Source organism: Cnephaeus nilssonii (assembly GCF_951640355.1).
Source record: "Cnephaeus nilssonii genome assembly, chromosome: 18".
NCBI lineage: Eukaryota > Metazoa > Chordata > Mammalia > Chiroptera > Vespertilionidae > Cnephaeus > Cnephaeus nilssonii.
This window is the reverse complement of record NC_137089.1, coordinates 14,162,877-14,186,349: the sequence shown is the minus strand read 5'-3', so window position 1 is coordinate 14,186,349 and position 23,473 is coordinate 14,162,877. Positions and strand designations below refer to the sequence as shown.

The window sequence follows — 23,473 nt, the reverse complement described above, 5'->3', positions numbered from 1 at the left end:
TTGAACCTGGGACCCTTCAGTCTGCAGGCCGACACTCTATCCACTGAGCCAAACCGGTTAGGGCTGCAGTTGTTTTAGTTGCAAATTGAACTAGCTATTTTCTTCATGGGATATAATTTTTATTTGATATATGGTTATTCAGACTTTGGTATTTGACAGACATTTTCTTGAAAATGAATAAAGTGAGCCTGTTACTTCAAGGAAAACAACTGAAGCTATTTGTTGCCAATGATAAAATTGAGCTTTTAAGCAAAAATTAGCATTTTGGGAAATTTGTATCCAGCATTGTGAGTTTGAAACTGTAAATTGATAGTGACTTGAGCAAATGTGGTTTTGAAGAGCTGCATAAATCAGTAAACAAATATTTTTCAAATGACCAATGCATACTGGCTGTTATAGACTCATGTATGGGCAAAAGATTTTTTCAGTTTATTGATAGATAGGTTTTAGATCCCACATTGCTCCCAGTCTTTAAGAAACTGTCAGTTGTTGAGTTTTGGTGTAATATCAAAGAAGAATATCTACAACGATCTGAAAAGGGTATTATAATATTCAATTCTTTTGTAACAACTTATCTATATAGCGCTACCTTTTCTTCATATACTTCAACCAAAGAGGTTTACTGTGTGGCATATTGAATGCAGAAGCCGATCGAGAATCTGTGTTATATTAAGTCTGATAAATAATAAAGAGGCCTGCAAAGATGGAAAACAGTCCCCTATCACAAATATTTTTTGGAAAGTAGTTGTTTTTCATAAGGTAATTTATGTCAAAATGTTATGAGTTTGTTATTTTTAAAATAAATATTCAACATTTTTCTTGGTTTTTACTTTAATCTTACAAATATCAGTGGATGTAGCCCACACAAACAAAGGCTTTCTGGGGGGGTCCTCAGTTTTTAAGAGTGTAAAGTGGTCCTGGGATAAAACAGTTTGAGAATCATTAAAGTACATTATGAGGGTTGGAAGCAGAGCCTGCTGAGAACATGTAAAGAATATTTGGGGAGGTGGAAATATGCATCCAAAGATTGATTTACTTTTTTAAAAACATGTGTTTTTTATTGATTTTAGAGAAAGAGGAAGGGAGAGAGAGAGAAACATCAGTTGGCTGCCTCCTGCACATCCCTCACTGGGGACTGAGCCATAACCCGGGTATGTGAGCATGTGCCCTAACACGGGATAACCTACTGAGCCACACTAGGCAGGGCTTAATTTATTTTTAAAGAATACCCTCCTATAGATGATACAGAGAAATATAATTATGTTCTTTACTTTCTTGAAGCCTAAAATCTTTTGTTTCTGAGTAACAATTTTAGTTACTGTTTTGGCCATTGCAATAATTTTGCTCCTTGCTTCATTGTTAAATTTGGGAGTTTTCTGTGGTCAGCTATGACATGAGAAAAACTAAGGACAAAATAGGTAGTTTTTAATATAGCTAAACTTAATTTATATTCTAAAATTATAGTCTTTTTACATTTTTGATATGAAAATGAGGTATGGTAATACGTTGCCTGTGTGTGTTGTCAAAATAGCTATATTACTTCTCTCATTATCACCCATCCCCACTTCCATTTACTGTTTCATGAAATCCCAAATTCAGATAGAAGCACTACAGAATGGCTTTCAAAAAATGTATCTGAAATTGAATGCTTTGAAGTCAAATTTCAGACATGCAATGAGAGAGTCTTTCATAATCACAGAGATGAAGGGAATCATCCCTAATGTTCTGGTGCTTCTTGCTTGGGCTGAGGCGACTCTAATCTTCCCATACTCTTCTCTGCTACCCTCAGCCCCATGGGTCAGGGTAGCTCCTAATATTTAAGTCACAACAGAAAGTGGGTGGATAGAAGGAAAGGCTTTATCCCTTTTACACAAAAACAAAGTCACCTGCAACATGAGGAGAAGACTGAGTTGACTCCCTCCACCTTCAAGCCCAAGACCACCTAATGGAGCTCCCCTATGAGCATGCCTTAGGTGGTTTGCCTTTAGCTTGCTCAGGATGGTGTGAAAAGGAATTTGGGGTTGGATGCCCTCTGGACTGGGTTGAGTAAGCTAGCTGGTGCTGGCACAGGTAAATGACCATCTCAGAATGCCCTCTGCAGCTTTGCTGGAAGCACAGGCTTTTCCTCCAGTGACAGTGGCTGGCAGGTGGGACCAGCAGGTGATAGCTTGAATTTATTGCCTCAGTGATAATGTGAACAGTTGGCATGCAGAGAACCAGTTCAGAGGTAGCAGTGTATATAATAGGGTCACTAGTTGTGTAAAAGAGTGTGAAAGTTAAAGACTTTCTTTCTGCCTGTACTTAGGAAGGTATGTGATGAGATAGTGGAAAAGACCATGTTTTGTGGTTACACATGGATTTGACCCCTGTCTCTACCACCTGTCTGATAACATGGTACTCCCCTACTCTCCCCTCACTCCCCCCCCCCCCCCCCCAACTACGTGCACTTTTATAGCTTCTTGAGTTTTAGGCTTTAAGATTTTTGAGGGTTGCTTTTGGAAGAATGCAATAAATATTCCTACAGTATTTCTTTTTCTACAAGGAAATATCTGGGTATAGATTTTAATGTACTGCATTTGTATTTTGACCATACTGCCTTCTCTGACATGGATGACAAGAGGTGAGCTTTAAGACAATTTCTGCAGGAGTCTATGCTTTAGTCTAGGTAACCTTGACTGACTCTTGACTATTGTTTCTTTGTATGGATTACTAAGCCCTTTACTCTAAGATAAAATTACCTGGGTATGTAAAAGTTTTATTCTGTGGATGGATATCTAGAGTGAGGTCTCTTCAAAGGCCGATTGCTAAGATGATTATTGGGTAAATGGTGAGTTATTAAATGTTTTCTCTATGTCAACTGGTCTGCTTATAAGAGTTATATAGGCAACTATCCTAAAAGAAATTTGAATATTCAGTTTTCTTGTTTATTCTAAACTTTAATTTGAGGTGGAAGACCTGGGGAGTTAATTTTGTTGAGATCATGATCAGAAACCTATTCTGCCTCTGAAATGGATTGTATACAAGTATTATTATACATTTTTCACTGTTGGAACTGTGTCTAATGAAGTAGAAGAGTGGGGAAAGACTTGCTAAGTTTCATCCTGTCTTTGCTTGGAGTGTGTGAAGCTAGTTCAGATGGAAACACAAATGACTAGAATGTAGACAGTGAAGGTCCTATAGGAGGGGGGAGCTGTAGACTTCTGTAAGCAGAAAACAAGGGCCACCAGGAAAAGTCTAGGGAGGAGGTATTTAAGTTGGGCCTAAAATAACAAGGAGTGAGACTGGAGGAAATGTACTGGTGGCCGATTATGCCATACCATTAAGGCGATTGCTGGTAAACATGAAACATGGGTGATGTATCTTGTCTTACACTTACAGGTATATGACAGCCATCATCTTGTAGAAGGTGGGGACGTCAGGAATATCTTTCTCTTCTGTGGGATTGAAGCCTTTTAGGGATCTAGATAAATCTATTTTTTAAATTAGAAATTGAACTAGGAAAATACATCTGGTTTAGAGGTGTGTGTGTCTGAACATGCAGGTGTGTTATGTGGCAGGGAGGGGGGTAGGCAGAGAATTATAAAATTGAAGAATCTAAGTCTATTGCCGGTTGAGTAATATCAGTGAGAAGATGAGTTGTCTTTCAAATTGTAATGTTAAATTTTGGGGGAAATGAGATTGAAGTTATAGGGGATTTCAAGGGCAGCACTGAAATGTTAGCTTCTGGCGAGTAGTTATACTTTGCTTTCCTATTTCTCTATTAATATCAGTTTGCTGTTACCTTACCTTGGTGATTAAAAATAATAATATTGGAATATCGAATAAATCTTTAGTGTAGATGTACTAAGATTGCCAGAAGCTTATTGCTAACCTATCCATTGTGTGTTACAGCCACCTCACAAAGGCTTTCTTCTATGTCCCTGAATGAGATTAAGTGGAGTTATGTGGTTATTTTGTAATGTTACACTTTACTCTTAAAATTGTTTTCTGTCACAACCACATGTAAAGATTTATTCTGAAATGGAATTAGCTGAGCTGTAGGATGCTTTTCCTTTTATTTTAAAAGTGGGGAAATCTTTTGTTAATGTTGCTATGAGAGGAAATATAGTTAATAACTTTAAGCACCGTAAGCTTTCGGGGAAGACACAAGGGCCTAATAATTATGTAGATAGAGTCAGGATTTAGTAAATTTAAATGAATGTGATTTGGTCACAGTGATTCTGTGATTTGCATGTCTGCTGAGGAAATGCAAAAGGGAACTTAAAAAATGCACACTTACAGTTAACATCTTTTTTTGCTTGAAGGTTTCTGGGATTCATGTAAATTAATATGTAGGTGGCCAGTTTAGTCATGATAACTGTTTTGAGATTTGGAAGGATGATGCATTTTATATAAACTTTTGGGATTGAATTTAAGAAAAGTAAAAAAAAATATTTGGGGAAACATTCTAAATAAGTGTCCATGTAAAATCAATTTGTATATGAAAGTTTCAGGTGGGTAAGATGAAATTGAACATGACAATTCATAAGTGCTATTTCTGTAAAACCGTTGCTTATATACCCTCCGCCGAGACATTTGCTTTCATACATTCATCAGAATTTCAGGACTGAAAGGAACCAGAGATGACTATTCATCTTTCCTCACATGGGTGAGGACTTGAGATCTCATGGGTTTAAATGAGCCCTGCTAGTAGTAGAGGAGTTGGGTGTAATCCCCAGACTACTTCCTAGCCAGTGGGTATTTCCAGTACAGATGGGTGTACATTTCAGTTGTGCATAGGAGTCCGCTATGATTTTTAAGATTAGAAAACTTAATTGATGGCAGTAACCATTTTCTCTGTCGCCTTAGTATCTTGAAATATGCTGAGTTCTTGTGTTATTAAATATTTTCTAGCATTTTGATGTCCTCAAAGCTAATTTTAGTTTTATAAATATTATCTACCTGGAATGATACTTGGAACCATGAAAGGAGTGTTAATTCTTAATTTCAGTTGTTGTCCAGCTTTGAAAAAGCTTTGACAAGTCTCTCCTCCCCTCTGTTCCCCCTCCCTTGGCCATACGGTATACTTGGTGAAAACTCTAGAGATGGTATTGAGCTGAGAAAAAAATATGGAAATGCATGGGCTTAGTTGTAAGCCAGTCAGTTAAGTACCTTCTAAAAGTGTCACTACTATACTATGGTTTTGGGGAAGTACAACCTTTCTTAGCCCTTTCTCACATTCTGGCTCTAGTTGGGTGAAAAGTTTTGTAAATTACTTGCAGTAAATGTGGGCCAAGGCGAGTGAGCGCTCCTGCCTCTGTTCTGAGTCTTCTAACGGCTGCTGTTGCTCAGAATGGGAGCCTTGTAGTTTGGAGCCTCCCAGTTTCTCTCCCTGATTTTTATCCAGCCTTCTCCGAGCTCATGAGTTCCACAGTGCATTACTCTTACGGTGTTTTCTCTTGTCTTAGGACATGGAAGTGTGTCTTGTAAATGAGGAAACCCTTGACATTCCAGGATCAATAACACATTTTTGTTAATGAAAATTAAATGTAATACACAGTATAGAAAGGAAAATGTGTTTTAGTGGGGGTCATATCACACATGATCAGATGCTATTCTTTGGGATTGAGAATAGTCACCAGTGAATATCTACTTTTTGGGAAAGAAATTATGGCATCATTTGAATGTTACTCTTGCGTAGGCGTATGATTTGGTATTGGTCAGATACTGTACACATTTTAGTGTTTGAAAGATGTTCCTCAGCATTGAACAGAGGATAGAACTACCAGGAGAAAGTAACGTTGAGGGACAACTGGCTGCACCTAGAATCTCTTACTAAAATAATTAGAAGAATTGCCTGTTTATTATATGATTCGTGGTAGCTTTTAAATCCTAAACTGGCTGTAAGGTTTGGTTTATTTATTTTAATTTTTATTTCTTTAAAGATTATTTTTATTGATATCAGAGAGGAAGGGAGAGGGAGAGAGATAGAAACATCAATGATGACAGAGAAACATTGATCGGCTGCCTCCTGCATGCCCCCCACTAGGGATTGAGCCTGCAACCTGGGCATGTGCTGTAACTGGAATAGAATCCAGGACCCTTCGGTCCACAGGCTGACGCTCTTATCCACTGAGCCAAACCGGCAAGGGCTGATTTATTTTTGAGTATGTATTCTATTTTGATCTGTTAGTACAAGTGATTGAAATTTGATTTCATGTATTTTTGCCACTTTTTAGAGAGCAAAGTTTATGGAATTCCATATTGATTGACTGTCCTAATTTTTCCCCATTCTAAAATTGTCAGTTTATTTTTAAGATAATTATTTCTGAGACAAAGTTTGGGAAGACCAGGCAGTTGGTTTTTTTGTGTTTTTTTTTTTTTTTAACTTCATGGAATCAAACTCTTAAAATCTCTACATTTGTTTTCATCTTTATAACATTACTTCTGTAACTTGATAAGTATTTAAATTGGTATTATAGTATATTATATTAATTCAGATCTGTTTGAGAGAAGCAGCAATATAATAGATAATATGAATTAATATTTTTTAATGCAGCTCTGAGATTTTCCTAAGAATATTCAGTACTCTTAAATAATGGGAGGTGTTGTCCTTGTTTTATAGATATGGCATTGAGGTTTTAATTTGTACCATTTTTGTGTCATAAAGCCCTTTAAGATGAAATTGAATATGACAGTTAATAACTGCTTAAGGCATAATGATGTGCCCTTAGGCATATGGGCTTTTTCTGCCTCGTTATATTAAATTCTTAATAGATTTGTGCTTCCCATGTTTTTTTCATTTCATGATATACATGTACATTATTCAAGAATTTCTTGGCATATATAGCACAGTGTTTAAAAATTGGTTTTCCATTGGATGCTAATTCAAGGACCAGCTCTACTGAAACATTTTGTTATATAAACTATAGAAGCCTCAGTTTCCTCATGTGTAAAATGGAATTAACAATATTATTATTATTGAAATTGCTAATGGGATTGTATGGGAAGGGAATTGCAGAATTGTGATTTTTTTGGGGGGGGGGATAAAATATAATATAAAAACACTAGAGGCTTGGTGCACGAATTCGTGCACAGGTGGGGTCTGGCACCCTACCCAGATAGGGGCCCATTGGGCCAGGCCATTGGGGGGGTAGGGGCCATGGGCGGTTGGCCATCCCGCCCCACCCCGATTGGGGTGTTGGGGGCCAATCGGGGGGCCAGGCCAACCAGGGGTGGGGGGGCCGACTGGGGCCTGGATCAGGCTGGTTGGCTGCTTCAGTGTACATCATAGCCACCGGTCATTCTGGTTGTTCTGGTCATTTCGCCGTTCTGGTCACTGGATATATATATATATATATATACTAGAGGCCCGGTGCATGAAATTCGTGCACGGGGGGCAGCGGGGAGGGTGTCCCTCAGCCTGGCCTGCACCCTCTCCAATCTGGGACCCCTCGTGGGATAACCAGCAGTTGGACATCCCTCTCACAATTCAGAACTGCTGGCTCCTAACTGCTTGCCTGCCTGCCTGATTCCCTCTAACTGCTTCTGCCTACCAGCCTGATTGTCCCTAACTGCTCCCCTGCTGGCTTGATTGCCCTTAACCACCTCTGCCTCAGCCCACACCTGGTACCCAGGATTCCCTCCTCCAGCCGACCACAGGCACCTGGGATCCGGGCTTCCCTCCCTCTGGTCAGCCATAGGCGCCCAGGCTGGCTGCAGCCTCAGGGGATGGTGGACAGGTGGCTTCGCTTGTGCTGCAGCCACAAGTGCTGGCACCCAGGACCACAGGGTGGGCAGCTTCTCTGTCTCCCAGGCCACAGCCAGCCACAGGTGCTGGTGCCCAGGACCGCGGGGTGGGCAGCTTCTCTGTCTCCCAGGCCACAGCCAGCCACAGGTGCTGGTGCCCAGGACCGCGGGGTGGGCAGGTTCTCCGTCTACCAGGCTGTAGCCAGCTGCAGGTGCTGGCACCTGGACCGCAGGCGGGTGGGGGCGATTTCTCTGGCTGGCTGCGGCCTGGGATCATAGGGCAGGCGGCTTCTTCATCTCCCGGGCTGCAGCCAGCCTCAGGTACTGGGGCCCGGTTTCTCCATCTCCCCCAGGACGTGGGGCAGGTGGACATGGGGTGGGCGGCTTCTCCAGCTGGCTGTAGCCTGGGATCACTGGGCAGGCGGCTTCTTCATCTCCCAGGTCGTATCCACCCTCAGGCGCTGGCACCTGGTTTCTTGTCTCCCCCAGGACGTGGGGTGAATGGCTTCTCCAGCTGGCTGAGGCCTGGGATCACGGGGCAGGCGGCTTCTTGGTCTCCGTGGCTGCAGCCAGCCTCAGGCGCTGGGGCCCGGTTTCTCAGTCTCCCCCAGGACATGGGGCGGGCGGCTTCTCCAGCTGGCTGCAGCCTGAGATCACAGGGCAGGCAGCTTCTTCGTCTCCCGGGCCGCACACAGCCTCAGGTGCTGGGGCCTGGTTTCTCCGTCTCCCCAGGACATGGGGCTGGCAGACGTGAGGCTTCTGAGGCTGGCTGCGGCCTGGGATCATGGGGCAGGTGGCTTCTTGGTCTCCGTGGCTGCAGCCAGCCTCAGGCGCTGACGCCTGACTTTTCCGACTCCCACAGGCCTGGAGAGGCTGGAGGGCGGGGCTGCCGCCATGGTTTTTGGTTTAATTTGCATACTCACTCTGATTGGCTGGTGAGCGTGGATTGTCAGTGTAGCGGAGTGATGATTTGCATATTACTCTTTTATTAGATAGGATATATAGAAGATTCTTGATATAGCAAACATTATGTGTAGTACTGTTAAAAATCACCATAATGTATAAGTACCTATCAGAATAAAATTGTTTTATTTACAAAGGATCTGTACATGTGCTTTATTCATGTTTTGTTTTGTTTTTAAAGGTTACGGGAAGTTTCAGAGAAACTGAACAAGTATAATTTAAACAGGTAAGAGCTGTAAAATATTAAAAATTTCCTGAAAAGAACGTTTCTTTATTAGGAAAAGAAACTCATATTTAGGAAGCATCTATTAGGAATATTTTCATCTAATTCAACTTTTTGTGAGTTGGGTTCATTTGAATTACAGTTTCTGTTCATGCCGGCTTAAAAAAAAATCTGGCATACCAAGGAGCTGGAATTATAATGACTATGAGGATACAACTGTTAATTCTTCAGTTATTGCTTTAAAATATGTAAATATTAGTTTTGAAAACAGTTTTTGCCAGCTCTTTTTTTCTTTGGTTACTTGGATTTAAAAAAAAAAAAAAAAGGAAACAACCCTAGATGTATTTACCATTTACAAAGTAATTTTACTTATGTACTTTTTTTTATTCACCAGCCATCCCCCTTTGAATGTATTGGAACAGGCTACTATTAAACAGTGTGTGGTGGGACCAAATCATGCTGCCTTTCTTCTTGAGGTAATTGGTTTATTCTAAGATAGAGAAATGAAAATAAACAGTTAAAATACAGCTGTGCATCATTAGGTTTCTTTCTTTTTAACCAGGGAAAATATCAGTTTTTTGCAAGACTTATTTCAGAGATCACCCAGTTCCATTTGCCTATTGTGTGAATTCTCTGGCCCAGATAAAGCTTAAATGATTTACTAGAGCTTGAAACTAATTAGTAACATAATAGAGAAGTTCCTGATATCCAGTCATTTAATTACTCTGATTCTGTTAGATTGAGATATTTTAAATTATTTTTACTGGGTTCTTGATAATGTATTTAAAACACGTTTCCTCAACTCAGGTGTTAGCACTTTCCGGAAGTGAGTTTATTTATTGTTTTCTGAATTGACAGTGATAGGTACATGATCAGTCTGTTTATTGAATAAATTCAAATTTTAACTCATATTTTACTTTGGAAATTTCTTCTATTTTCTTTGCTTTTAGGATGGTAGAGTTTGCAGGATCGGTTTTTCAGTACAGCCAGACAGACTGGAATTGGGGAAACCTGATAATAATGATGGGTATGTCCTTTCTATATTTCTAAAGATATGTCCTTTCTATTTAATATTTAGCTCTTACAAGGTATTATTTTAAACCTGTGTTTTGATTTTGGTAGCCCTCTGTTTTAAAAAAGCATTGCAGAAAATGAGACACTTAAAATAGAGTGAAATGGTTACTTTGTAGTTTGACTTTAATTTTTATGCACTCCAGTGATTTGTAGCTAGAAGTGCTAGCATTAAAGTAGCAGCAGAGTAGATGATCAAGAATAATGACATGTATTTGGTAGGTTCCAAGTCAAATTTGCTCTTTGATCTAAATAACTTGTTAGATCATATTTTCTTTTCTTCCTTTTTCCTTTGTAATATTTTCAAATCAAGTAACCCAACTTGAAAATGACAGGGTCTTTAAAATTTTGGTCTTTATAAATGACTAGAAGCCTGATGCACGAAGATTCGTGCTAGAATGGGCTTTCCTTTCCCCGGCTGCCGGCACCGCCTTTCCACTCTGGCCCAGCCCCTTTCCGCTCAGGCCCCGGAGCTGCCTCTTTCTGCTCCAGCCCCACCTTCCCACGCTGCCCAGAGGCCCTGAGAGACTGGGGGTGAGGCAGAACGCCCCCTGTCACTCAGTGCCTGTGTATGCAAATTAACCGCCATCTTTGTTGGGTTAATTTCATATCACTCCAGATTGGCTGGTGGCATAGCGGAGGTACGGTCAATTTACATGTTTGTATATTATTAGGTAAGATAACATATAGAAAAGGTTGCTGGACAATATATGATGAATTTCAATTGACTGCTTCTATAGAAAGCATGATTACTTTAAGAAATCAGTGCTGACATGTACACATAAGGAACTGTTGGACATTGAAATTGGGTCTCAAAAGAACTGTTGGCCCAGAAAGAAACTCACTAGAGACTGATTCATTTGCCTGTCACCATAACCATTATTGCTTGTCTCATTTTCGATTCTTATAAGTGTATTTCTAATAGCACATGATCTCGGTCATCTAGGGGAAATAATGAACAACATAGACTGATGAACAAGAACAGACCCAGAAACAAGGAGGCATGAATCAGACTGTCGGGCCTCAGAGGGAGGATAGGGGAGGGTGGAGGTAAAGGGGAGAGATCAACCAAAGGACTTGTGTGCAAGCATATGAGCCTAACCGGAGGTTAAGGACAACAGGGGGGTGGGGGCATGTGTGGGGAGGGGTGTGGGATGGGAATGGGGGGATGAGGACAAATATGTGATACCTTAATCAATAAAGAAATTTAAAAAAAAAAGAAATCAAAAGAATAATTCATCTGTAGTTAAACCTTGAAAATGTTTCAACCAGTAAAGAACTCCAGATTGTTACGGGGCTATAAGTTGTTAGATTTGTTCTTTGATGTGAAGTATAAGTTTTTAGTAGGATTAATCAGAGAATACGTAGGCTGGTATTTTACTATAGGAAGTCCCAGGGTAATGAGTCTTGGAAATCCAGGCTTGTTCCTAGACAGTTTGGGACTGTTCTGTGATTGTTCTACCTCTTGTTTTTTCCCCAGGTCAAAGTTGAACAGCAACTCGGGGGCAGGGAGAACCTCAAGGCCCGGTAGGACAAGCGACTCCCCATGGTTTCTCTCAGGTTCTGAGACTCTGGGCAGGCTGGCAGGCAACACCTTGGGGTACGTTGTGGCTGGATGTCGGCATCCATTGGTTTGGGCCAGTGCTCTGAGTGCTTTCACTGTGCGTGTCTTGTCTTCAGTATCATTCTGTGATGGGATGAGGAAACTCTCCTGAACTCTACACAGGAGCTCATTGTAGCTCATGATGAGCTACCATAATAAAAATAACCCATACAGGCTAGTTATAGTTAACCCAGGTTCTTGACCTTTTAAAAATGTAAAGTGTTCACATGTGTTTATAATGCCATTTATTATGTCAGTTTTATATTATTTAAACATTTCAGTGATACCATCTTTGGTTTTGTGACTCATTCTTGGGTTAAAAAACTTAAGATTTTTTTCTTTCTGGTATCCAAATCTTACAGTTTTTTTCTGAATTAATTTAGAGAAGTTTGAAATGCATGTAACTAAATCTTAAAGCCTTTAATAAAGTTATTTTTGCCTTTTTTTAAAAAATTGAGGTATAATTGACATATAAATTCAGTTGTACAACATACTGATTCTGTATTTGTACAGGCACAGTACTTCAGAGATCATTGTGAGTTTGGTTCCAGACCATCACAAAAAACAAATATTACAAGAGCAAGTCATATAAATTTTTGGTTTTCCAGTGCATGTGAAAGTAATGCTTACGCTATTTTTAGTCTCTTAGTCTGTTAATTGCAATAGCATTATGTCTAAAAAAATAATGTATGTTCCTTAATTTAAAATACTTACGAAAAGTGCTTACCATCATCTGAGCCTTCGTGATCTTTGTGCTGGTGGAAGGTCTTGCCTCGATGTTGATGGCTGCTGACTGATGAGGGTGGTGGTTTCTCAATATTGGGGTGGCTGTGGCAATTTCTACAGTAAGACAATAGTGAAGTTTGCCACATTGGTTGACTCTTCCTCTCATGAACGATTTCTCTGCAGCATGCGATACTGTTTGATAGTATTTTACCTACAGTAGAACTTTTTCCGAAATTGGAGTCAATTCTCAAATCTTGCTGCTACTTTATCAACTAAGTTTATGTAAAATTCTCAATTCTTTTCTTATTTTTTCGGTAATTTTCATAGCAACTTCAGGCTCCACTTCTAATTCTGGTTCTCTTGCTATTTCCACTACATCTACATTTACTTCCTCCACCGAAGTCTTGAACTCCTCAACCCCTCAATGAGGGTTGGGATCATCTTCCAAATTTCTGTTAATGTTGCTATTTTGACATTTTCACATAAATCACAGTTCTTAATGGCATCTAGGTGATTAATTCTTTCCCAGATCCACTGGAGGAATCATGACAGCAATAGCCTATGAAATGTATTTCTTAAATGATAAGACCTGAAACTTGAAATTACTCCTTGATCCATGGGCTGCAGAATGGATGTTGCACTAGCAGGCTTAAAAACAACATTAATCTTGTACATCTCCATCAGAGCTCTTGGGTGACCACAGGTGCATTGTCAATGAGCAGGAATATTTTGAAAGGAATCTTATTTTGTGAGGAGTAGGTCTCAACAGTAGGCTTAAAATATTCAGTAAACCGTGTTGTGAACAGATGTGCTGTTATTCAGGCTTTGTTGTTCCATTTATAGAGCACAGGCAGAGTTGATTTAACCTGTTTCCTGATGGCCCTACGCTTTTGGAATGGTAAATGAACATTTGCTTTGACTTAAAGTCACCCAGCTGCATTAGCCTCTAATAAGAGAGTCAGCTTATCCTTTGAAGCTTTGAAGGCAAGCATTGGCAGATAGCTTTATCTTAGCTTAAGAGAATGAAAATGAGATCTGAAGTACTCTTTTCAGAATGAGTGTATAAAATGATAATTCTCGAAATTCTCCAATTTTAGAAGTCGCTGGAGTTCTGGAGTAGGTGGAAGTGGAGGAGGATCCTCTGGTAGGTCATCAGCTGGAGCGCGAGATTCCCGTCGACAGACTCGAGTGATTCGGACAGGACGGGATCGAGGGTCTGGGCTTTTGGGCAGTCAGCCCCAGCCAGTTATTCCAGCCTCCGTCATCCCCGAGGAGCTGATTTCACAGGTATGGCCCTTGTAGAGCACTTAATATAAGGATGAGGTTTAACTGAATATAGTGAGTTATAATCATGACTCATATCATGAATTGTGAAATACTGCTCTCCTATATTGATCCTAGAAAGATGATTTCGAGAAATCATCTAATCAAAGGGGAATTAGAATAACACTCTTTTCATTTCAGGCCCAAGTTGTTTTACAAGGCAAATCCAGAAGTGTCATTATTCGGGAACTTCAGCGAACAAATCTTGATGTAAACCTTGCTGTAAATAATTTACTTAGCCGGGATGATGAAGATGGAGATGATGGGGATGACACAGCCAGCGAATCCTACTTGCCTGGAGGTTGGTGGATCACCCCATCATGGTTTTCTCATCTCTGAAGGGAAAGGTTGTTTTTTAAACTGGGGAATGGAATTTTAAAGTACAATGAGTATTCTGACTTTAATTTCCAAGGTGGTGGTAGATATTCCTCCCTATAGTGTTCTTTATTTTTAATCCTCACCTGAAGATAATTTCCCATTAATTTTCAGAGAAAGTGGAAGAGAGAGAGAGAGAGAAATATTGATGTGAGAGAAACACATCAATTAGTTGCCTCCTGCACACACCCCGACCAGGGCCTGGGCCGGGGAGGAGCCTGCAACCAAGGTACGTGCCTTTGGTTGGAATCGAACCCACTACCTTTCAGGCCGATGCTCTAACCACTGAGCAAAACCGGCTAGGGCCCTGTAGTGGTTTTCTTAAATTTTTTTTATTACAAATTCTTTTTTAAGGAAAAATGGGGAAATGTACTTGTGTTTGGTCCCAATAAAGAAATGGATGTCTGTTCGTGGCTTCATCACTGGCTGACAAATGACTCTGGACTATTGTTTTTTGATGCCCTTATTACTGAATATGTCTTAACTGCATTTAAATTTTGACCGTATTATCTCTGTGATGTCACAAGTATCTTAAATAGAAATCTTATTTTCTTGTGATTATTAGTAGATAGCACAAATAAGCAGACATGCAGTTTTGTTCCTTAAACTATTTGTTAAGAATATTCACTTTATTTCCTAGGTAGTGACTGCTTTTTTTCTCTCAGGTTATGTCAGTCAGTTTCGGATTTTAATCTGTTTTAATTTGCAGAGATCTTTCAATGGTCCGCAGATGTTTTCTCTATAGCTGCTTCATTTTTATTTGTTTCTGTTTTGTAGAGGATCTTATGTCTCTTCTTGATGCTGACATTCATTCTGCCCACCCAAGTGTCATTATTGACGCGGATGCCATGTTTTCTGAAGACATTAGTTATTTCGGTTACCCTTCATTTCGTCGCTCATCACTTTCCAGGCTAGGCTCCTCTCGAGGTAATTTTGCATTTCTTTCTTTGTGACTATTGGCTGGCTGTATGGAGAGCGAGTGGTAAAATTTGCTGTATTTGTTAATATTACAGTAGAGGAAATAATTACTTATTAGTTTTTTTTGGATGCTTTGGCATTAAAACTAGTTATTTTTTATTTTGAAGAGCCACAATACTTTAGAGATGATCATATCTTTATTGTGGAATACTCATCAAGGGTTACAACTGTATTTTTAAATAGGATTATGGATTCTGAACTAAAAGCAGAATTCTACTTTATAGTGACATGCAGCATTCAGAAAACAAATCTCTTTAGTTTATTTGATTAAATTAAAGTGATTATTCTGTTAATTTTAAATCTTGGTTAAATGAAAGAGTGAAAAAACTTCTTAGAAAGGGATTGGCCAATTATAAATATAGAAATGTTTAGCTTAATAAAGTGCTATTTTAAGAAGGTAAAATAGAGGTTAGAAAGATGATTTTGAAATCATCATACAAATATTAAGACTTTGTCTATGTTGGTATAGATTTAGTTTGCATTTTAATTTTGTTAAGTCAATGCTTTTACTTTCCAGAATGTAAAACGGCTTGATTCAATAACAATCAGCTATATAATTTACCAATCATTAATAAATTGAAGTTGCCATATTATATTAAGCTCTTGTTGCAAATATCTAGTACTTAAAAACCAGTTTTAAAAGAACAAACCTATGGTTTTTGTAAACATACTGAACCTATTATGTAATAGCTTTTAAAAAATTTAAAATGCATACTTCACTGCCTTAAATGTATCAAGTATTGAGTTTTAAAATATTCAGTACCTAACACAAATAACCCCTTGTAAATGTCTCCCTTTAATTTATGTTATTCTGTGTCATAGTAGGCACTACTTTTAGTTTGAACCATATGAAATTGCTGGTACTTGCTGATTTTTGACTTGCATTGGTGGCAATTTTTTATGGCTCAAATTAATTTTGTTTTTAATCTTTCTTATCAAAAACTTGGAGCTGGAAAAACTGGTTAGAGAATTTGTAGCCAATTGCAGGGGAAGCATTTTGTAAGAAAATCTGTCTATAAAGATTCTTAAAAATAAAAGCCTGTCTGGTTTCTTAAAAATTTTTAAATAACATTTATAAAAATCCAGCCTATAAATTACTCTAATGGATTTAATCATTTCAAGGTTTTTCCTGTATATATATATATATTTTTTTTAAATAATAGAAGACATTCTAACAAATACTTTTGGTTTACATATGTATCTAACATGTTGAAATTCTAATTTATGCACATTTCTAATAAATAAAAAGTTATGGTAAGCATTTTTAATGAAAGCCCAAAATTTTAAATTCCTTTTAAAAAACCTGTAGCAGTTTAAAATAAAGTAATTCTGCTATAAAAACATGTAGTTGGGATTCAGAAAAGTCTGCCTCTACAGAGTTCTTAAAAATACTAGTTTATAATTTTTATACTTTCACTTGAAAGAGTTAATGTTTTGAATGTTGCATGTCAGGCTTATTAGAAATACATTTACATTAAATTTTTGTGAGTAGATAAACTGCTGTTAGTTGCATCCTGAAGGGTCTTTACTAGAGAGTGGCTTACTTTTATCCCACTGGTGTGACCCAATTGCATACCAGTTCTCCTTCTTCCCTTAGAGAGAGACTCTGAGCTGTTGCGTGAACGTGAATCCGTTTTACGTTTACGTGAACGAAGGTGGCTTGACGGAGCCTCATTTGATAATGAAAGGGGCTCTACCAGCAAGGAAGGAGAGCCAAACTTGGATAAGAAAAATACACCTGTTCAAAGTCCAGTGTCTCTAGGAGAAGATTTGCAGTGGTGGCCTGATAAGGTATTTGGAAAAAATCCCCACCTTTCCATTTAAATAGATTCTTGGTAACCACCTTTCTCCTCCCCCCCACCCCCCCCCCCAAAAAAGGTTTCTATTTTATTTTAGACTTTTGTACTATTATTAATATCTCACACACACACACACACACACACACAGTGATATTTTTGTTTTGTTTAAAAAATAAGTAGGTTTCTCAGTGCCTAGAGCCGTGGTCGGCAAACTGCGGCTCGTGAGCCACATGCGGCTCTTTGGCCCCTTGAGTGTGGCTCTTCCACAAAATACCACGGCCTGGGCGAGTCTATTTTGAAGAAGTGGCGTTAGAAGAAGTTTAAGTTTAAAACATTTGGCTCTCAAAAGAAATTTCAATCGTTGTACTGTTGATATTTGGCTCTGTTGACTAATGAGTTTGTCGACCACTGCCCTAGAGCATTGGCCTGAGCACCAAAAGGTCTTTGGTTCAATTCCCGGTCAAGAACATGTACCCGGGTTGCACATGTGGAAATAACCAATCGTTGACTCTCTCACATCGATTTTTCTCTCTTCTTCCCTCCCTCCCTCCATTCCATTCTCTCCAAAATATCAATGGAAAAAATATCCTTGGGTAAGGATTAAAAAATAAAAAATATATATATGTATGCATGTATATAGGATATCTTTATTTGGCATTACATGAGTAGTAGTAGTGAGCTGTGTTTCAGTGGTACAGTTTTTTTTCTACTTGATGAAGTAAAATCAGAGAAATCAGAATGGTGATTCCTGATAATACATCAGCCTTCTCTGTTTTAGGACTTTTTTTCTGGTGATAATTATATCAGTAACTGATGGTATATCTATAATAAGATTTGTTTTGTAATGTCACGTGGACCCCCGTTTTTGCAGGGCATGTTTGTGGTCATTTGGATACAAGCACGCATGTGAGGGCAAGATCAGGATCTGTGTTTCTCTGACTAGTTAGCTGTCCTGGATGGGAGTGAATTCGGCAGCCTCTGCTCTACATGCCGTGGGAGACAAACAGGCTGAACAGGAATGCACTGGGGGAGTTCTGCTCTGCAACTGGAGAAGTACAGTGTACAGCTTCTAGAAAGCTGCCAGGATTTGTTAAGATGATTTGAATCTTGAAGAGTCCACCACTGCCACTAGTGATGCACCCTGTTGATGGTGTGTGGGTTTCATTGTCTTAAGTGATGGGTAATTCATCTTCAGAGGGTCCTGTAGGAAGCCGTAGGTTTTCACCTCTTTTGGGGTGCTTCTTCTTATTTGCAGAAACAGTTGGGTAGGAAATTTTCATAAGTAGAAATTAAAAAAGGTCAGAATTTTAAGGTTAAACTCTAGCAGATAAGGAGTTTCTGATAAGCATTTCTTTTCTTTCTTTGAAGTTGAATTTGAAATATTAAAGGAAAATATTATCTAACTATTTTTCAAGTTATTATGAATCTTGACATAGTTCATTTTTCTTCTTCTGTATTCAGCTCATGTAGAAAACTTGAATGCAAGAAGGAGCATGAATTTTAATCAGTCTCTTTATAAGCAAAAGGTTTTTCTGGTTTCCTTGGCAGCTGATAGATTTTCCCTGAGTTGAATTCATTTACTTATTTCCATAAAACTAGAAATTTCCAAAGTTTTAACTTTCACTTCATATGCGAGAAGGTGGTGTAAACCCCGGGCTTTCTTTTTGTTTGTATGGAACATTGTGTTTCCTGTTTCTCTTGCCTGTCTCATATTAGAGCTGTGTCTGCATATTGGCAGGGAGTCATAGAAGACTCACGATCTCACTTGAACAGTGCCATTGCATGCATATTTGCCTAAGGTTCTTTATCATTTATTATTTTTGATTAATGAAAGTATTTTGAATAGTACAAGTTTAGCAAACTTTTCCTCTGGCCAATGTACCCATTGTTAGATTTAGCCAGTGGTTTGCCTTTACTGGTAGCCATGTTTTCAGGCACAGTTTGTTTTCAGAGATAGTTACTAAGTGCATCATGAAATCTTGATACTGCACAGACCTTACTTAGTATATTTCCTTGGTTTTTAAGACATTGACAAGGAGGAATAGAATGTGAAACAAGATGTAGCTTAGCTATACTTTTCTTTCTTATTAAACACCTAATTTAAAATATTGTCACTGAAAAAGAACCCCTTTTTATTAGTTTATGATTGACATTTAGATATCAAAAATTTTAATTCAGGGAAAGAAAACAGCTTAAGCCTAATCAAACTATTAAGCATTATCAATTATCGACAAATACCAGTAGATGCTTGTATACAGGGCTGAATACTACATTCAGAAAGACAACATGGAGTTATTTAATAAAGGGCAAAAAGACCTTGCCTTCAGGTAACTTTAGGGCAACATGCAAAGCTCTCGTAAGTGAGCATAGGGTAAATACCATATAAAGGAACAGGCAATATGCAGGACCATGGCGGTTCTTCAAAATTGGGGCAGTGATTCCCGAGGAGTAGAAGGTTTTGGGGGGAGGCTTCATTTGGGAACGGAGAGGGAGGTGGAGAGTTCAGGGAGATGTCAGCATGCACTACTTGGAAGCACTATGTCTGTCTGTCTGTCTCTCTTTCTTCCTAAAAATATGCATCCCAGCTTATTTTTAGATTATAAATTTGGTTATTTCCTATAGTGTTTTTTTTTAATTCTTTTAGTTAGGGTGCAATTCCATTGGTATATTATCTGGATTAGTACTGACTTTCCCACCACCCACATAGAAGAACAGCTACTTCAAAATTTTACCATTTTGTAGGCTAGTAAACCTCCTTTAAAAGTGGAATATTCTCTTTTCTTTAAGCCTTTATAGTATATTCTTGAGCTGAAAAATGTTTGAGATAGCCTTAAATTACCCTTTCAGTTAAAAGTCAAAACTAGTATAAAAGCATAATTGAAATTTATCATAGGATGTTGAAAACTCCATGAAGATAGGGGTGTGAGGGTAATTAAATTAGTTTTAATTTAGTGTGATAGGTTTCTTGCTTAAGTGTTAGGGTGAGAATTTTGTAGGAAGGCAGAAAAATGATATTGATACTTTCAAGTAGGTACAGTGATAAAATTAGATACAAAAGGCTTTGGGGAGTCCTAGGAGGCCACTCAGAGTAATTAACTAAAAGTGTGGACTCTGGAGCCAGACTCCCGGAGTTTATATCCTGCCTCTGCCCCTTACTGGTTGTGGTCAAATTCTAGAACCTCCCTGGGACTTCGTTTTTTGTCTATGAGATGAGGATAATAATGGTTGTTATTTTATGGGATTTTCATTAAATTTAAATGAATTCATATAAGTAAAGTGTACAGGCCAAGGTTCAGGCAAGATCCTGTTCTACAAAGAAAGAAGAAGTTGCTGCAGGTCATGGAGGGTGAGAGTGTTGTGTGGTGGGTGATATAATTATTAATTACAATAATTTAGCATAATAGGACATTAAAAGGCAGTCTATATGCAACAAAGTAAGAAGTGGAGGGAGTGTTTTACATCTGTGCCTTTAAATCCAGTCCCTGATGTAAAAACTAGCCAAGTTTATACTGGTTTCTGATTGGTATTACCGAAAGTATCAACTTTCTTATTATGCTGTCTCTCCCCCCAAATCTCTCATCAGTCCCCTTTCCTCCCTCCCAGCACTTTTTTCTCTCCCTTATTCCTGCCCCTCTCTCTCTTTGCTTATTGTACTTTACATTTCTGGAAATAGCTTTGATAATTCAGTTACTTCGATGAGAAGATGCAATCTCTCAATTTGGTGATTATCTAACATGGCTCCATTTTCACTTCTCAGTCTTATTTTCCCCCCCAATTTACTTTTCTCAGACTAAAAATTTAGTTCTGTGTTGCTGAATGTGTAACCAAATATGTGTAACTATGTGAATGTGTAAATTGTAGCTATATATGTATGTATACCAATCTAAAGCGACTATTTGTAAGGGGGAAAATGCAATTATAGTAGAAACAAAGACTTAAAAGTAAAATGCAAAGGTAAGAGCAGTGTAATAAATGTTGAAGGGAGAGGAAGGAGAAAAATGACACAGAAATCTGTGCTAAGTAATTCTGCTGAAGCTGAACATAGGAATTTCACTTGTGCCCTGTCACAGAACAAACCCTTCCATTTAAAGGATGCAGGCACGTATAAGCACAACCAATGGACACAAGACACTGTGGGGGTGAGATGAGGGCATGCGACAGGGGGTAGGGGAGGATGGGGGAAGGTCAATGGGGAAAAAAGGAGATGTATGTATTACTATATGTAATACTTTAAACAATAAAAAAAAATAAAGGATGCAGGCACGAACATCTCTTCTTTCCATTTAAAGGATGCATGCATGCACATCCCTTCTTTCCAGCAAGCTTGCAGAGAGGGGCTTGGTGAGAGTTGTGTGGTGGTGATGAAGAAACAGACTGACTCAGCAAGTCAATACTGTTAATTTGCAGTCATGTCCCTGCTGTTCTGGATCTATTTTCACATAGTCTAGGGGAAATCAGAACATTTAATCCCACCTGCCTTTTGAGTTACAGTTGTATGTAATATAGTCTCAGTTTCTGTGAATGGTGTTGAGAGGAAATAGCTCCATACTGTTTGACTCCTTACTTAAGCTATTTGGAGCAGCCTCCTTGTTGGAACCAATTGATCAGACTCAGTCATATTGCTTCCCTTGCAGGGTTCCACATGTGGAAGCTGGTGGGAGAGGGCTTGGTTATTGTTTTTAATTGACACTGGGAAGTTTCCAGGATAACGGTTAAAAGTTAGCTAGGTGTGTCACAAATGTATTTTAATAATGAAATAAGAGCAAAAAGAGAAACGGTCCTAAAAAGGAACTGAAGGCAGGCAGAGGGTACTATGGAACAGTGGATAGGCAGGGAGAACTGAAGTGTGAATAAGGACAGTTGACCAAATTGCAGTATAGCCTGTGCTGTATTCCATCTGTTTCAACCATCATACGTAGTACATTGCTTTTGGAGCTCATACTTAATGGGAAGACTAGTGTTTGTTAATAGTAAGAAAATTAAAATACAAAAGATGAAAACCAGGTTTTGTGGGGAGAAATTTAGGAATAGAAAGGCCAACCTTTTCAAAATACAAATTACTAAATATCGATGAGTAGAAGTTAATGTTGCTGGGCTGCTTTTTATTTTTTTTAAAAAGCAGCCCAGCAACATTGGCCAGGAGCTCATTTCCATCATATTTTTAAGTTGTCCCTCTTCCTTTGGGGAAGAATTTCTAATTTGATTGATGACTCACTTATTGCTATCCAGACAGTTGCAAATTTACTAATTAGATTCAACCTCTAATGATTTGATTTTTGTTAAATAGAGCTAAACTACTCATCTTTATGGAAACAATGCATAGTCACTTTTCCAGTCGGATTGAAGCAGGCCCCCAACTTGCTCAGAAGCAGCTGTTAGTCTTTCATTAAAACAATAAAAGCACTGTTTTCTATGACATTGTGAAATGAGGGAGCTAAAACACTGTTCCCTTGTGTGTATTTGATGGTTTTGTATTTCTCTACCTACAATGTATAGCAGGCAGGAAGCAGTTGGTGATTTTTCCATTGTCTTCCCTTGGTTGGTGGTTGTGCCATCATCCACGTATGTCCATAGTGGGTTTTCAGGGCCTTCAGGGTTGGGTTGGCTCAGTCAGGGCTTACCATCCTGGGGAATGGTGCCCCACCCTTGAAGGGTACAGGCAAGTCAGTTCTGAGAGGGCCTTGTGCACCATGCTTTTGTCACAGGCATGGTTTGCTCAGATTGCACTGCTCTGGTAAGGCATTGACTTGAAGAAGTTGGAATTTAAATTCATTTGTCCATTCAATTGTCAGTGTGTTCCTACTATGTGCCATGTGCCAAGCTGGCCTTTGGGAATAGAGAAGTGAATACAGTATGATTTTCCCACAGGAAACTTAGTGGGGAAGACAAACATTCAAACACCACATAATGTATTCACAGTGTAATCAGTGATACACTGAAGGTGAGAATTCAGTGCCTCGGGCCCAGAGGGGAAAAACTAATAGCACCTGAGAGATTTGGCAAAGATTCACAGAGAAGAAGATATTTAAGCATTTTTAAGATTAAGTCGGTGTTGACTAAGATGCAAAAGCATTTCAAACATATTGAGCATGGGCCAGTCATGAAAGGTCACCGTGTGTTTGGTAACAATGAGAATTCAGAGTTGCTGCTATGTAGCAGGGAAGAGAAGAGCAAGATGGAGCAAGACTGCCCAGGGCCCTAGACACCTGGCCAGGAAGTTCACATGTTGCTCTGCACTCCCCAGGACGTCAGTGGAGTTCTTGGAGAAGTGATCTGATGAGATAGGTGGGATTTTGTGTTGTTTATTTTTAGAGAGATGAACATTTTTGGCATTTAGGGAGAAAGAAAGGAATAGGAAAAATCTAGAGTCGGTTAAGAGACTGATAGAATTGTTAAAGAAAGGAATCGTGAGTCCCTCAACCAGAGCAGTGACCGTGGGACAGAGGAAGGGAAGAATTTGAGAGGAATCGGGGACAAGTGTACCACTGGTTCACTAGACATTAGGTTGTTGAAAGAGGAGGAGAGGTGAGGAGAGTGCCCAGCGTGGGTGGTGATGTCATTTGTTTAGATGGGGACTGCGGGAGAGAGGCAGCTTTGGAGGAGCTGATGGCTTTGCTTCGGCAGTGTTACAGTACTTTACGGGTAGAGAGCTCCTCCAGGTTAGGACATAGGAGGTTCACATGT

General features: G+C 39.0%; 1 protein-coding gene across 5 annotated transcripts in view; it reads left to right on the top strand.

Annotated features, from left to right (window-relative positions):
• UBR5 (ubiquitin protein ligase E3 component n-recognin 5) overlaps window positions 1–23,473 on the top strand; it is a 130,879-nt gene that overhangs the window by 40,276 nt on the left and 67,130 nt on the right. For 3 of the 5 annotated variants that reach the window (XM_079795969.1, XM_079795967.1, XM_079795968.1), the window contains exons 2-9: window positions 8,873–8,917; window positions 9,309–9,390; window positions 9,865–9,941; window positions 11,466–11,585; window positions 13,412–13,601; window positions 13,779–13,938; window positions 14,790–14,939; window positions 16,570–16,781. In XM_079795969.1, the coding sequence (XP_079652095.1) occupies window positions 8,873–8,917; window positions 9,309–9,390; window positions 9,865–9,941; window positions 11,466–11,585; window positions 13,412–13,601; window positions 13,779–13,938; window positions 14,790–14,939; window positions 16,570–16,781 (1,036 nt within the window). The remainder of the gene's footprint in view (window positions 1–8,872; window positions 8,918–9,308; window positions 9,391–9,864; window positions 9,942–11,465; window positions 11,586–13,411; window positions 13,602–13,778; window positions 13,939–14,789; window positions 14,940–16,569; window positions 16,782–23,473) is intronic. The other 2 variants (XM_079795970.1, XM_079795971.1) reach the window with 1 other exon arrangement.